This window comes from Moesziomyces antarcticus, assembly GCF_000747765.1.
Source record: "Moesziomyces antarcticus DNA, scaffold: scaffold_v10012, strain JCM 10317, whole genome shotgun sequence".
Taxonomy (NCBI): Eukaryota; Fungi; Basidiomycota; class Ustilaginomycetes; order Ustilaginales; family Ustilaginaceae; genus Moesziomyces; species Moesziomyces antarcticus.
The window spans coordinates 82,410-92,856 of NW_014638998.1; the positions used below are offsets into that span (position 1 = coordinate 82,410).

Sequence of the window (10,447 nt, forward strand, 5' to 3'; positions counted from 1 at the left end):
CGGCGCCGCACCGAACCGCCCTTTTTTACGGTCACTGTGCAGCCAACCTGCATGCAACCTGCAGCTTGGATGCAGCTCCGCTCTTTTCTAGCATCACACCATGCGGCAGCGGGAAAGCGGCAGTCGAAGCAAGATCAATCGCGGGCTGCAATGCGGATGTGACGGGCCCTTTGCTTGGGAACATTTGAGTTCGGCTTTGGCCCATGATCGGCACACCCGTGGTGTAATTGGTGTCGGCTGAGATCCGTCGCCCGACCCTCCGCGCTGCCGATCGATACACGCTTCCTCTAGCCCTTGCCCAGCAGACCGAGCTTGTACCGACGACCCTTCCACTCGATGCTTCCTCCCACGCCGTGTTCAAATGCATCGGGATCGATGTCCAGCCCCTCGGCCAGCCGGCTCAACACCAGATTCGACCCAAGCAAGCTCAGGGCCCCGTACCTCTGCACCTCTGTTGAATCGTCGCGCGTTTGCCATCTGCGTCGCGTGGGTTGAGGAGATGGGTGATAGACGTACCCGTTGTTCGGATCCACAACGAGCTTATCGGGTTCAAACGTCTCCTGCAGCGTACCTGCCCAGCGCAGCATCCCGTCGTCGCTGAGCTCCCGAAACACAATCGGCGCATCCTGGCTCCGAATGAGGTTCAGCTCCGGTCCGCATGGCGAGATCCATTCGTAACCTTCGCTGTCGCCGAGCCGGCATGCTTCCGAGTACAGGTCGCTCGCAGCCTGCTCTGTCGTCATGTCGCCGTTGAACGGCGCCTCATCGCTCCATTCCAATGCTAGAGTTGAGGCGGGCGGATGAAGGATATCGTGTCGCGAAATTGTCGAGTTGTCGGCGGACGCCGTGCGGGATGCCGGGTTCGGGCGCACGCGCTTGAAGAAGAAGTCAAGAAAGTCGGTGTTCTTGAAGCAGCTCGTCAGATTCTTGGGCACTGTGTCGTGCAGGAACAGCTGGCCATGCACGTCCACCACGTATCGGTACACCCGAAACCCAGTAGGTGTGGCCTTGGTTGCCTTGTCGAAAGCGGGTGGTGAGGAGCCGAAGTGCCTAGGCTCCGAAGCTAGCCGACGCACATTTGCCTCGTGACCCGCGATCAGAGAGATGGACGCTCGCGATACTGGTCGCAGACAAGCTGCGCTATGTACGATGAGCATCGCAGCCCTCCATACGACAGCTGGCTGCACCTAATGGATCTGATGACCGACCATGCAACGCTGATGGACAGCCGGAAGGTTGGTTGGTGCGTGCGTCTTCGTGCAGGTGGAGGGATGGCTTTTTCACAGCTGTTACACCTATGCGCTAACATCACCGAGCTTTTTTTTTGAAGCGAGCGCATCGGTCGGAATCGGATCCGAGGATGCACGAGATTTTTGAGGCTGCTAAGAAGAACCACCATCTTCTTACTCTTACTCCTCAATCACCACACTGGCACCTCGCTTGATCCAGCGCATTTGCGTCGCATACTCCGCGCACATACCTTTCATCAACCTTTCGGTCACCTCACCCGCTCAGTCTGTTCGCGATGCCGTTGCACGCGGACCTGTGTACGATCCTTCAAAACGCCTCGCGCGCACGCCTGCGTTCGATCCCACTCGCGTCGACCAAGGACAACCTCTCGATCCTCTCTATCCTCCTGCAGCACGGCTTTATCCACAATGTGGTGCGTGGCACCCAGACCGGTCCGAGTCCAACCTCGTACACGGCGGCTAGCCCTGCGGCGCGTCGGCTGTGGGTCGACCTCAAATTCCGTCCCGACGACCGCCCCGTGCTGGAGAAGATGAACGTCGTGTCGAAACCGTCGCGCAAACTCACCATGGACAAGGACGAGCTTCTGAGACTCGCAACGGGAAGGCGAGCCAAGTTCGTAAAGCCCCTCGATATGGGCGAGATCGGCATCGTGGATTGCGGCAAGAACGGATGGTGGGAGGTCCGCGACGCTATTCGTCGGGGGTACGGCGGTGAGGTCGTCGCAAGGGTGTCCTAATGTCACAGCTTCCGTTACCAAAAAAGGCGGGCTTTGTGCAGCATGGAAAGCACACAACGTTCCCGCACATCTCGCCGCCCACTCAGGTTGGAGGCCGCATCATCAGGCCGAGTGCCCAACATACTCTCTCTTCCTACACATTTGTATTTGTATCTGCTACACGTTCATGCATAGTCATACTCACTGTCTCGTGCGTGCTTTGTGAGTGTTGCTTGTCTCCCGCCATCATACGGCATCTCTCAGCGACGCTGGGAAGATGATGTTCGAGGTGTCGTGGTCGTGGTCACGTGTTGCGCCGAGACCACAGTCTAACACGCTGGAGATTTTTCCGCACTGACACAGACCACCATCAGCGTGGCCACTCCACACCGCATCTCTGGACACGCCACGTTTTCTTCTCGACATCGAGCATCTGGGGTCGGCAGTACTGGTCCAGTTTCGATCGCCCATCCATCATCACCGAATCATGTTTGGACTCGGTTCGGCGTTCTACCTCATCCTCTTCATCACCAATGCGCTAGCTGTGCTTTCGGAAGACCGATTCCTTGCAAGAGGTAAGTCCATCCCTCACCCATCCTAGCGTTGTACAGCTTTCCAACTGACTTTGTCCTTGGGGGGTGATAGTGGGGTGGTCATCAAACTCGCTCGCAAACGCACATTCGTTCGATCAGGGCTTTTCGCAAGCCGGGCCGTATGCGCAGAACGATGTCACCGTCAAGGCAAGACTCATCAACCTCATTTCCGCCGTAAGAACACTCATGCGAAGTAAGTTTTCATCCTCCAAGGCGCAGAAAGATTTAGACACTGCTGACACCGTTGTACTGTATCAACAGTCCCATTGGTCGCGATCAACATCGTCGTCGTCATTTACCTCATTATCCTCGGCTAACGCTGGCATCCACCTGCAATCCAAAAACCATTCGATTTCTGCCGAGCCTCATGATGCACAAGAACTTACCTCGACCGATTCACTGCAGAAGTCCAGGCCTGAGCGGCGTTCAGGAAACAGACACGCAGAGTACGCCAACGCAACGACGAATTCCCAGCCGCACACCACAAGATCACACGTACGACTTGGAAGTTGCTAAAACGATCAGATTGCAGAGGGAAAGAGAGATGCAGGACGAGCGAACAAGATGCGAACCGATGACACAAGAAAGGTTGGACGCGGCAGATGCGGAGGCGCTAAACTTGCGGGCAGAGCGAGCGATTAGGGCGCCAGGACCTTTCTGATGCCCAGTCTCTGCGCAGCCGTGAGCGACTCTGGCAGCTGGACGCTCCACTCCACGACGAGGTCGCCCTTGCGTTTGCCGCCCGTCTTGCTGATAGGCATGCCCTCGTTGGCGAGTCTCGTCGTCCTTCCGGGCGTGACCGACGACTTTCCGGGCGCGGGCTGCGGCACGGGCACGTCGATCTTCCTGCCGTCGAGCGTGTCGATCTGCCTTCGCGATCCGGGCGTGCCCGGCTTGGGGGGATCGAGCGCATCGACGAGGTTGAGCGGTATTGTGACGCGCAAATCATCGCCATCGCGTCGGAAGTGCGCGTGCGGCTTCTCGTCCACGATGAACACCACGTCCTGGAACGAGCCGGGCGCCACCTCGTGCCCCGCACCGCCGAAGCGGATCTTGGTGCCTTTCTTCCAGCCGGGCTTCACCTCGACGGTGAGGATCTTGTCCTCCGACCCGCCCGAGGCGAGCTTGCGACCCACCTTGAGCCGCTTGGTCGTGCCCGTGTACAGGTCCTGCAGCGACAGAGGCAGCTGCTTCTCCACATCGCTCGGCTTTTCGGCTGGCGCACCCGCTCCCGCACCACCGCCACCGCCGCCAAAGCTGAAGCCTCCAGGCATGCCGCCACCGGCTTTCTGCCTGGCTCCGCCGGCACCCCCAAACATGTCTTCCATACCTCCCATGCCGCCCATACCTCCCATACCGCCCATACCGCCCATGCCGCCCATTCCACCGCCCATGCCACCGCCAAAGGGGCTGGCGCCTCCAAAGATGCTGGCAAAGATATCGTTGGGGTCGCTAGGCGAGAATCCGCCCATGCCACCCATCCCCGGACCGCCCGAGGTGAACGTGAAGCTCCTGCCTCCTCCGCCGGGGAATCCTCCACCAAACCCGCCCGCTCCTCCCGGGAATCCGCCGAAGCCTGCACCATCGGCGCCTGGTGGTGGTCCACCGCCGGCCTTGAGGCCCTCTTCGCCAAACTGGTCGTAGACGGCGCGCTTGTTCGAGTCGCTGAGCACCTCGAACGCCTCGCCGACCTCCTTAAACTTTTTGTTGGCCGTCTCGACGTTGTCCTTGTTGCGGTCCGGATGCCACTTGAGCGCCGCCTTCTTGTATGCCTTTTTCAGCGTGTCCTCATCGGCGTCCTTGGACACGCCCAGTATCTTGTAATAGTCTTTGCCCATTGTCGTGCTCTGTCGCTGCCTCTTGTGAGGTGGTTCGTCGTGTGCGTGGATGCCCGGAATCTTGAACTAAGATCAACTGCAAAGCGTGTGCCCGCGAGACGATGTCCGAAGCAATAGACGAGCTGATGCGCGACGAAGTTGCCCTGCTACTTCAGAGTGCGCACGTATGTGTGTGCTCGTTTGTGTGATAGAGAGAGGAGGGGAAATGGAGAGTCGTGATGAAAATGAAGGATCGCTCCGACAAGATGATGGGAGATAATGTTGTTGTTGTGAGAGGAAGAAGGCAAAGGTGCCGTCTCGGGAAGGGTTATACTTTCGAGTGCGGGTTCGGAAGCAAGAGCCTGGCGCCTGTGCGTCATGCTGCGGAAGCTCAGCTGCAGGCCGACCGAGTCGACCGAATTCCTCCACATTCGATGCGCCCGCATCTCTCGCCTTCCGCCTCGCTCTCGCAGACTCGAGAAGCTTCGGCTCGCCCGCGCTTCGGCCTGCACCCGAAGTGCTTTATTTTTTTGTTCTAAATTGTTATGCCGAACGTTGTCACCTTGGAAATTATTTGACCGCGACACAACGATGCTCCCTCAACTCGATGCCGCATCCCTCCAAGCCAGAATGCCTCACGACGCACGCAGCAAGCGCAAACAGAAATTGTACGAAAGACTGCTTCTATTGTTCTGCTCGGGTACGAGCGCTCGAGATACATAAAGTACCTTCATAAAAGAGACAGGGTGGAGGGACCCTAGCCGGCAGAGTTGACGGCCGACACGTTGCCCGGCGGAGTGACGGTTGCCGAGGCGTCCGCTGGCACCTGCGTACGCCAGTTGTGGATCGATGAGGCCTTTGGATCCATCATCATCGCCATTGCATTCGGCGTCATGGGCGCCGCGCCCGCAGGCGATCCCATCATCGGCACTGGCATGGTCATCGGCATCGCTTGCGGTGGCATGCCGCCAGCACCGCCGATCTGTGAGCCCGGCGACGCGACGGCAGCTCCGGCCATGCCCATCGACATTCCCATCGGCATCGACATGCCCATCGGAAGGCCCGACGACACAGCAGGCATGCCATCCCACTGCGGTACACCCATCATCGGATTGCCGCCGCCGGGCAGCCCCATGACCGAATGACGTGGATCGGGCATCCCCATGCCACCCATGCCGCCCATGCCGCCCACCATGCCCATGCTGGGCATCGCGCTCATTCGGTTGAACATCATCGACGAGCGAACGTCCAGTCCGGACGGCGAAGCGAAACCCGAGCCAGACGGCGAGTCGCCCGAACGTTGCTGCTGCTCCTTCTCCATCTGCAGCTGTCGAATGAGCGCTGCCTGCTCGGCGATGATCGCCGCCTGCGGATGCACGTATCCCAGAGGTTTGTCGTCCTCGCTGTCGTCGTCGTCATCATCATCGTCGCCGCTGTCGTCCTCCTTCGCGCCAGTCTGGACCTGCTCACCGTCCTCCTCATCGCCGTCACCAGTGCTGACCTGGCGCGCCAACTTGGCAGCTCTTTGCTGCGCCTTTTGAGCCTGGTGCGCCTCCTTCTTGTCCCGCTTCTCCTTCTCCAGCGCCAGGCGCATAGCCGCAAGCGCCGCGTTACCGCCAGGGTGTCGCTGTCCCAACGGCAAATCCTCATCCGAATCGTCGTCCTCTTCCTTGACCTCGGCTCCTGCACCTGCAACCCCCCTTGCGCTGGCAGCACGAAGCGACGAGGCCGACAGCGACGGCACAGCACCGGTTCCATCTCGCGATCCGCTGTCCCGCGTCGATGTGAAGTCCAGGTCGAGCTTGCCACCACCCAACAGCATTGACTGTCGAATTCGCTTCTCCTTGAGCGCAGCCAGCGGCAACTCTTCGTCGGACGAGTCGGCGTTGCCAGATCCATTGGGCTTCAGCGACAGGCCAGCAGCAAGGGAAACTGGACGCGAGGCCACGTTCTTCTTCACCTGCGCGAGCGGAACATCATCGTCGTCACTCGAGTCTTGCTTGCCCTCGCCGTCTTCGTTGTCCGAGGTGATGAGCCACTCCTCGGCAGCCTTTTGCTCGCCCGCCAGGAGCGACGGAGTCATTCGACCGCGTCCGCCCTCTTCGCCTGCGTCGTCAGCGTCGCCGATGTCGAGTGCCAAGACAGGTGGTTCGACTGGCGTGAGGCTACGCTCGGGAACATCAGCGGATTTGCCCAGCTGATCAGTCGCAGCATCGCGCTTCGAGCTGGTCACCGAGATCGCTTCTGCGTTCGAGGCGGCGAGGCTGGCGGTGCTTCCCATTGCCGAAGGGTTGGAGACGTCCAGATTCGCTCGCTGCTTCTTGTTCTTCTTCGTCAGCGTGAACAAAGAGCGCTCCTTCTTCGGTCTAGCCTGAGCCTGGGCCTCGAGCTGTTGCCGGGCGGCTGCTTCCGCCTCCGCCTGAGCTCGGGCCGCCTCGGCCTCTCTCGCCTCCTCTTCCTGTCTCTTGGCCATCTCGCGAGCCCAAACCTGGTCAGCGCCAAAGACGGCCTCCATGCGTTCGCGCGTGTCATTGTAGCCGAGCGGCTTGTCGCGGAAGCTCTTGGCACTCGGCGCAACTGAAGCGCCGTCATCGTAGACCGAGGCGGCTCCAGCTGCTGCGCCGTTGGGACGCTGCGAGGCCGTGTCGTCCTCTCCATCGATCTGGAGCATCGTGGTCTCGCCGCCCTCGAGCTGGACCTGGCCGTAGAAGCGTGCCTTGGACTTGCGCTCGACATTGCGCTCCGTGGCGAGGTCGAGCAAGCTCTTGCCGTACAGCTTGCCGGCTGGCTTGTTGTCGTCGACCCAACGCTTGTCATCGTCGCTTGCCCAGAGGTCCGAGTCGGTGTCAGTCTCGGTTTCGTCCTCTTCGCTGGTGGTGCTGCTGAGATCCAGGTCCTCGTCCGGGCTGAGCTCGTCCACTCCAACTTCTTGGAAGGACTTGCCTTCTCTGAGCGCCTGCTCACGCTTCTCGCGCCGCACTCGTCGCGCTGCTTTCCTCTTGCGTTTGGCCTTGGCGAGCCGCTTGGCAGCACGCTTGGCGGATCGGCCCTGCTTCTTGATGTCGGCGAGTGGTTTGTCGTCATCGTCCGAGTCGTCGGCCTTGTCCGGGTTGAGCATGTCGTCGACACGCGTACCCGCTTCCCAGCCCCAACCTTCGCGCTCGTCGTCATGTTGGACAAGATGATTGCGGAAGAGCGCGGTCGTGGGCACGGCGGCACGGCGACCAACACCTCGGGGTGCCGCTGCCGGCACCTGAACAGTTCTGCCGACTTCGACAGCCTTGAGACGGGCGGACACCTGCTCGCTCTTCTTGTTCTTGGGTTTGGCGACAAACATGGGCTGAGGGCCGCTGGCGCTGTGCACGACAAGGCTACGCATGGGCGGCAGGCCGCCGCGGACGTCGTGCAAAACGAAACCATCGGGCACGTGGAGGCTCTGACGCTTGTCCTCGTGGGCAGCCGGGAGTGGCGCGTTCGATGGCTCCGCGAGTCGAAGCTTGGGTGCGAACTCGGTGCCTTGCAACGGCTGGGGCATCACAAGCGTCTTTGGCATCCGAGCGACAAGGCCACGCGGCTTGAGTGGTCCTCGTCGTGGCGGGCTGATGTAGTCGTCGTCGACGTCACCCTCTTCTTCCTCTTGGGCGTCGGCCGTATCGGCTGCCATCTTGGCGGCAGGCTCAGCCGCGTACATGTCCGAGAGGTTCGGTGCTGTTTCAGTCTCGCCAATGTCGACGGCCTGATCGACAGGTGCGACGGTAGCCGAGAGGATTTCGGCGTCCGATTCGGCGTCGCCTTCATCGCCATCTCGATGCGAGGCGCTCTTCTGCTTTGCTGGCTTGCCTTTGGCGTCCATCATCATGCTCAAACGGAACCACTTCTTGCGCGGTTTGCCCCAATTGGCGGACGAAAGGTCGGGGGCGACGGGGCCGCCCAGCTGGATCTCGAAGTTCTCGCCACCAGTCTTGGCAAGGTCTTGAGCCAGAGCCGAAAAGTCGTACGAGATTGGCCTCGGTTTTGCCTTGCGCAGCTGGCCGAACTCGTCCTGGTCCAAATGTGCATCTTGGATCAGCTCCTCTTCGGCCAGGAGATCGCGGTTGATGCCAAGATGCGAGGGGAAAGTGGAGTTGCGTGCGACCGCCTGCAGCTGTCTGGTCGTGAGACTGTTGAAATCGATGGCTGGAGAAGTGCCTCTGCCTGCCGCAATGTCGAGCATGCTGGCATCGGGCACGGGACCAAGCGTGGGGCTTGCGGCCTGCAAAGCGGCAGCGAAAGGACTGGGACCGAGTCCGAGGTCATGCTCGGCGAACAGATCTTGAGACCAACTGCGACTTGGACCTTTTGCATGCCCCAGATGCGACGGCGCGATGGGCTGGGATCCTCTTTGAGGCAAAGCCGAAGAGGACTCCAGCTGGTCGGAAGCTGTAGCAGTCTGACCGTGTGGGTTGAACATGGGACCTCCGAGGAAGGAGTTGCGCCTAGATTGGCTTCGCGAGTAGGAGCCAACGCCGACCATGTCGATGTCTGCGGCGATGCTGTCCTGGGCAGGAATTTCCGATTCGGCCGCTTCAGGATTCTGCGGAATTGGAATAGCCTGGCTGGGAGCGGGAGGCAATGAACGGGGTGCCTGGGCGGCGTTTGCATCGTTTTGCGCAAGCGATGGTTCTTGTTCAACGCATTCGCTCACTTGAGTTGTTCCGGTGGTGGTCAGCGCCGAGGGAGCGTCGATGCCGTTGATCGGTTCCACCGGCCCAGTTGCACCGAGGAAGGCGGATGAAGCATTGGATTCGGCGCGGGAAGACGGACGAGGTGGGTGAATGATGGATGCCGCAAGGCCACCTGCAGCTTCATCGCCATGCTCATGCGATGCATTGGCGCCGTCCGCGGCCGGCGGAAGCTGATCCTGGCTGAGAATCTCAGAAGCTTCGCGGAGGGATGCGCGCTTGTTGTTGTGGGAGGAAGCGATGATGTGCTCGACGACCTGGTCTTTGGTGGCAGTGGGACCGGGACCACTCCATTCCGACGGCGGGAGGTTCTCCTGACGCTCTCGGTAGAGTTTGATCTTTGCGAGCAACTCCAACTTGGCGTCTGCGGTGGCAGGTGGATTGGAGGTGGCGACCGGAGCGGTGCCGATGTCCGAGCTGGCACGCTTTGGATCTGTGGTGTGGTTGGGTGGAAAGCGAACGGCATCCAAGGATTTGCGTGTGGGTATTGAGTGAGCAGCCGCGTTGTCGAGCGACGGACTTGCTGCGACGCCTCCAGTGAGGCTTTGTGTGCGAGTGTGCTGTCCAGCAGCCAGTCGGTCTCGTTCCTCTCTGCTCAGGAACTTGTCGATGCCCCATTCGCTCAGGACTTCTGCATCGGAGAGCGCATCGTCGTCGCGGGCAACATCGAGGACGCTGCCAGGGCGAGAGCCAATTCTGGACGTACGGCCCAGGACCGAGGTGGCAGCGTTGGAGAAGATGCTTTCTGCGCGACTGCGAGGTCGTTCTGTGATAGCAAGAGCCGAGGCATTGCTTCCTGCACGGCTGCGAGCCCTCTTCTCGGTAGGGAGTGCGACGCCAAGAAAGTCGACGCTCGGACGGCGACCGTCGTCGCTAGGCTCGAGAAGACGCGAAAGGCCGGTGGCAGCGCTCCATGTGCGGACATGACGCTTTACGGCCAGGCTGGCGCCCTCTCTGTAGGGAGCAAAGATGGCACTTTGGCTTGCGAGTGCGGGCTCGGGAGGAGGTGGTGGACGGAGATCATCATCGGGACGCTGGGGGTGGGAGATGTGCCAGAACTGAGCCTTTTCGAGGATGCGATCGTTGTCTGCCTCGATCAGGGCGGCTGCGAGCTGGAGGCGGGCGTTGACACGCTTGGTGATCTTGGGCTGCGGAGCCTGCGTCGGCTCGGCCGAATCTTGGAGCGATGGCTGCTGGGAGGCTGTGACGACGGCAGCATCCGAAGCAGAGGCCTCGGGTACCTGGACCGCTTCGGCAGCAGACTGGTAGAGCTCCTCTGCGGCTCGGTCAAAGCCCATGTGCTCCTGCTGGGCGCGCTCGAACGCGGGAAAGGCGATGGAGCTCATGCCT

The 10,447-nt window shown here is 60.6% G+C and overlaps 4 protein-coding genes across 4 annotated transcripts; 1 reads left to right on the top strand and 3 right to left on the bottom strand.

Annotated features, from left to right (window-relative positions):
* Positions 1-287: 287 nt before the first annotated feature.
* Positions 288-1,157, bottom strand: PAN0_012d4428 (uncharacterized protein; the record flags this gene model as incomplete). Its single annotated transcript, XM_014799965.1, has 1 exon — positions 288-1,157. One exon carries the CDS (start codon positions 1,155-1,157, stop codon positions 288-290), a length of 870 nt encoding a protein of 289 aa, XP_014655451.1.
* Positions 1,158-1,525: 368 nt separating this feature from the next.
* Positions 1,526-2,876, top strand: PAN0_012c4429 (ribosomal protein S8; the record flags this gene model as incomplete). The annotated part of the gene is made up of 4 exons (XM_014799966.1): positions 1,526-1,953; positions 2,330-2,541; positions 2,612-2,752; positions 2,821-2,876. 4 exons carry the CDS (start codon positions 1,526-1,528, stop codon positions 2,874-2,876), a joined length of 837 nt encoding a protein of 278 aa, XP_014655452.1.
* A 321-nt stretch (positions 2,877-3,197) lies between these two features.
* On the bottom strand, positions 3,198-4,397 carry PAN0_012d4430 (DnaJ homolog subfamily B member 4-like; the record flags this gene model as incomplete). The annotated part of the gene is made up of 1 exon (XM_014799967.1): positions 3,198-4,397. One exon carries the CDS (start codon positions 4,395-4,397, stop codon positions 3,198-3,200), a length of 1,200 nt encoding a protein of 399 aa, XP_014655453.1.
* Positions 4,398-5,133: 736 nt separating this feature from the next.
* Positions 5,134-10,443, bottom strand: PAN0_012d4431 (uncharacterized protein; the record flags this gene model as incomplete). The annotated part of the gene is made up of 1 exon (XM_014799968.1): positions 5,134-10,443. The coding sequence occupies one exon, from the start codon at positions 10,441-10,443 to the stop codon at positions 5,134-5,136; it is 5,310 nt and encodes a 1,769-aa protein (XP_014655454.1).
* Positions 10,444-10,447: the final 4 nt, after the last annotated feature.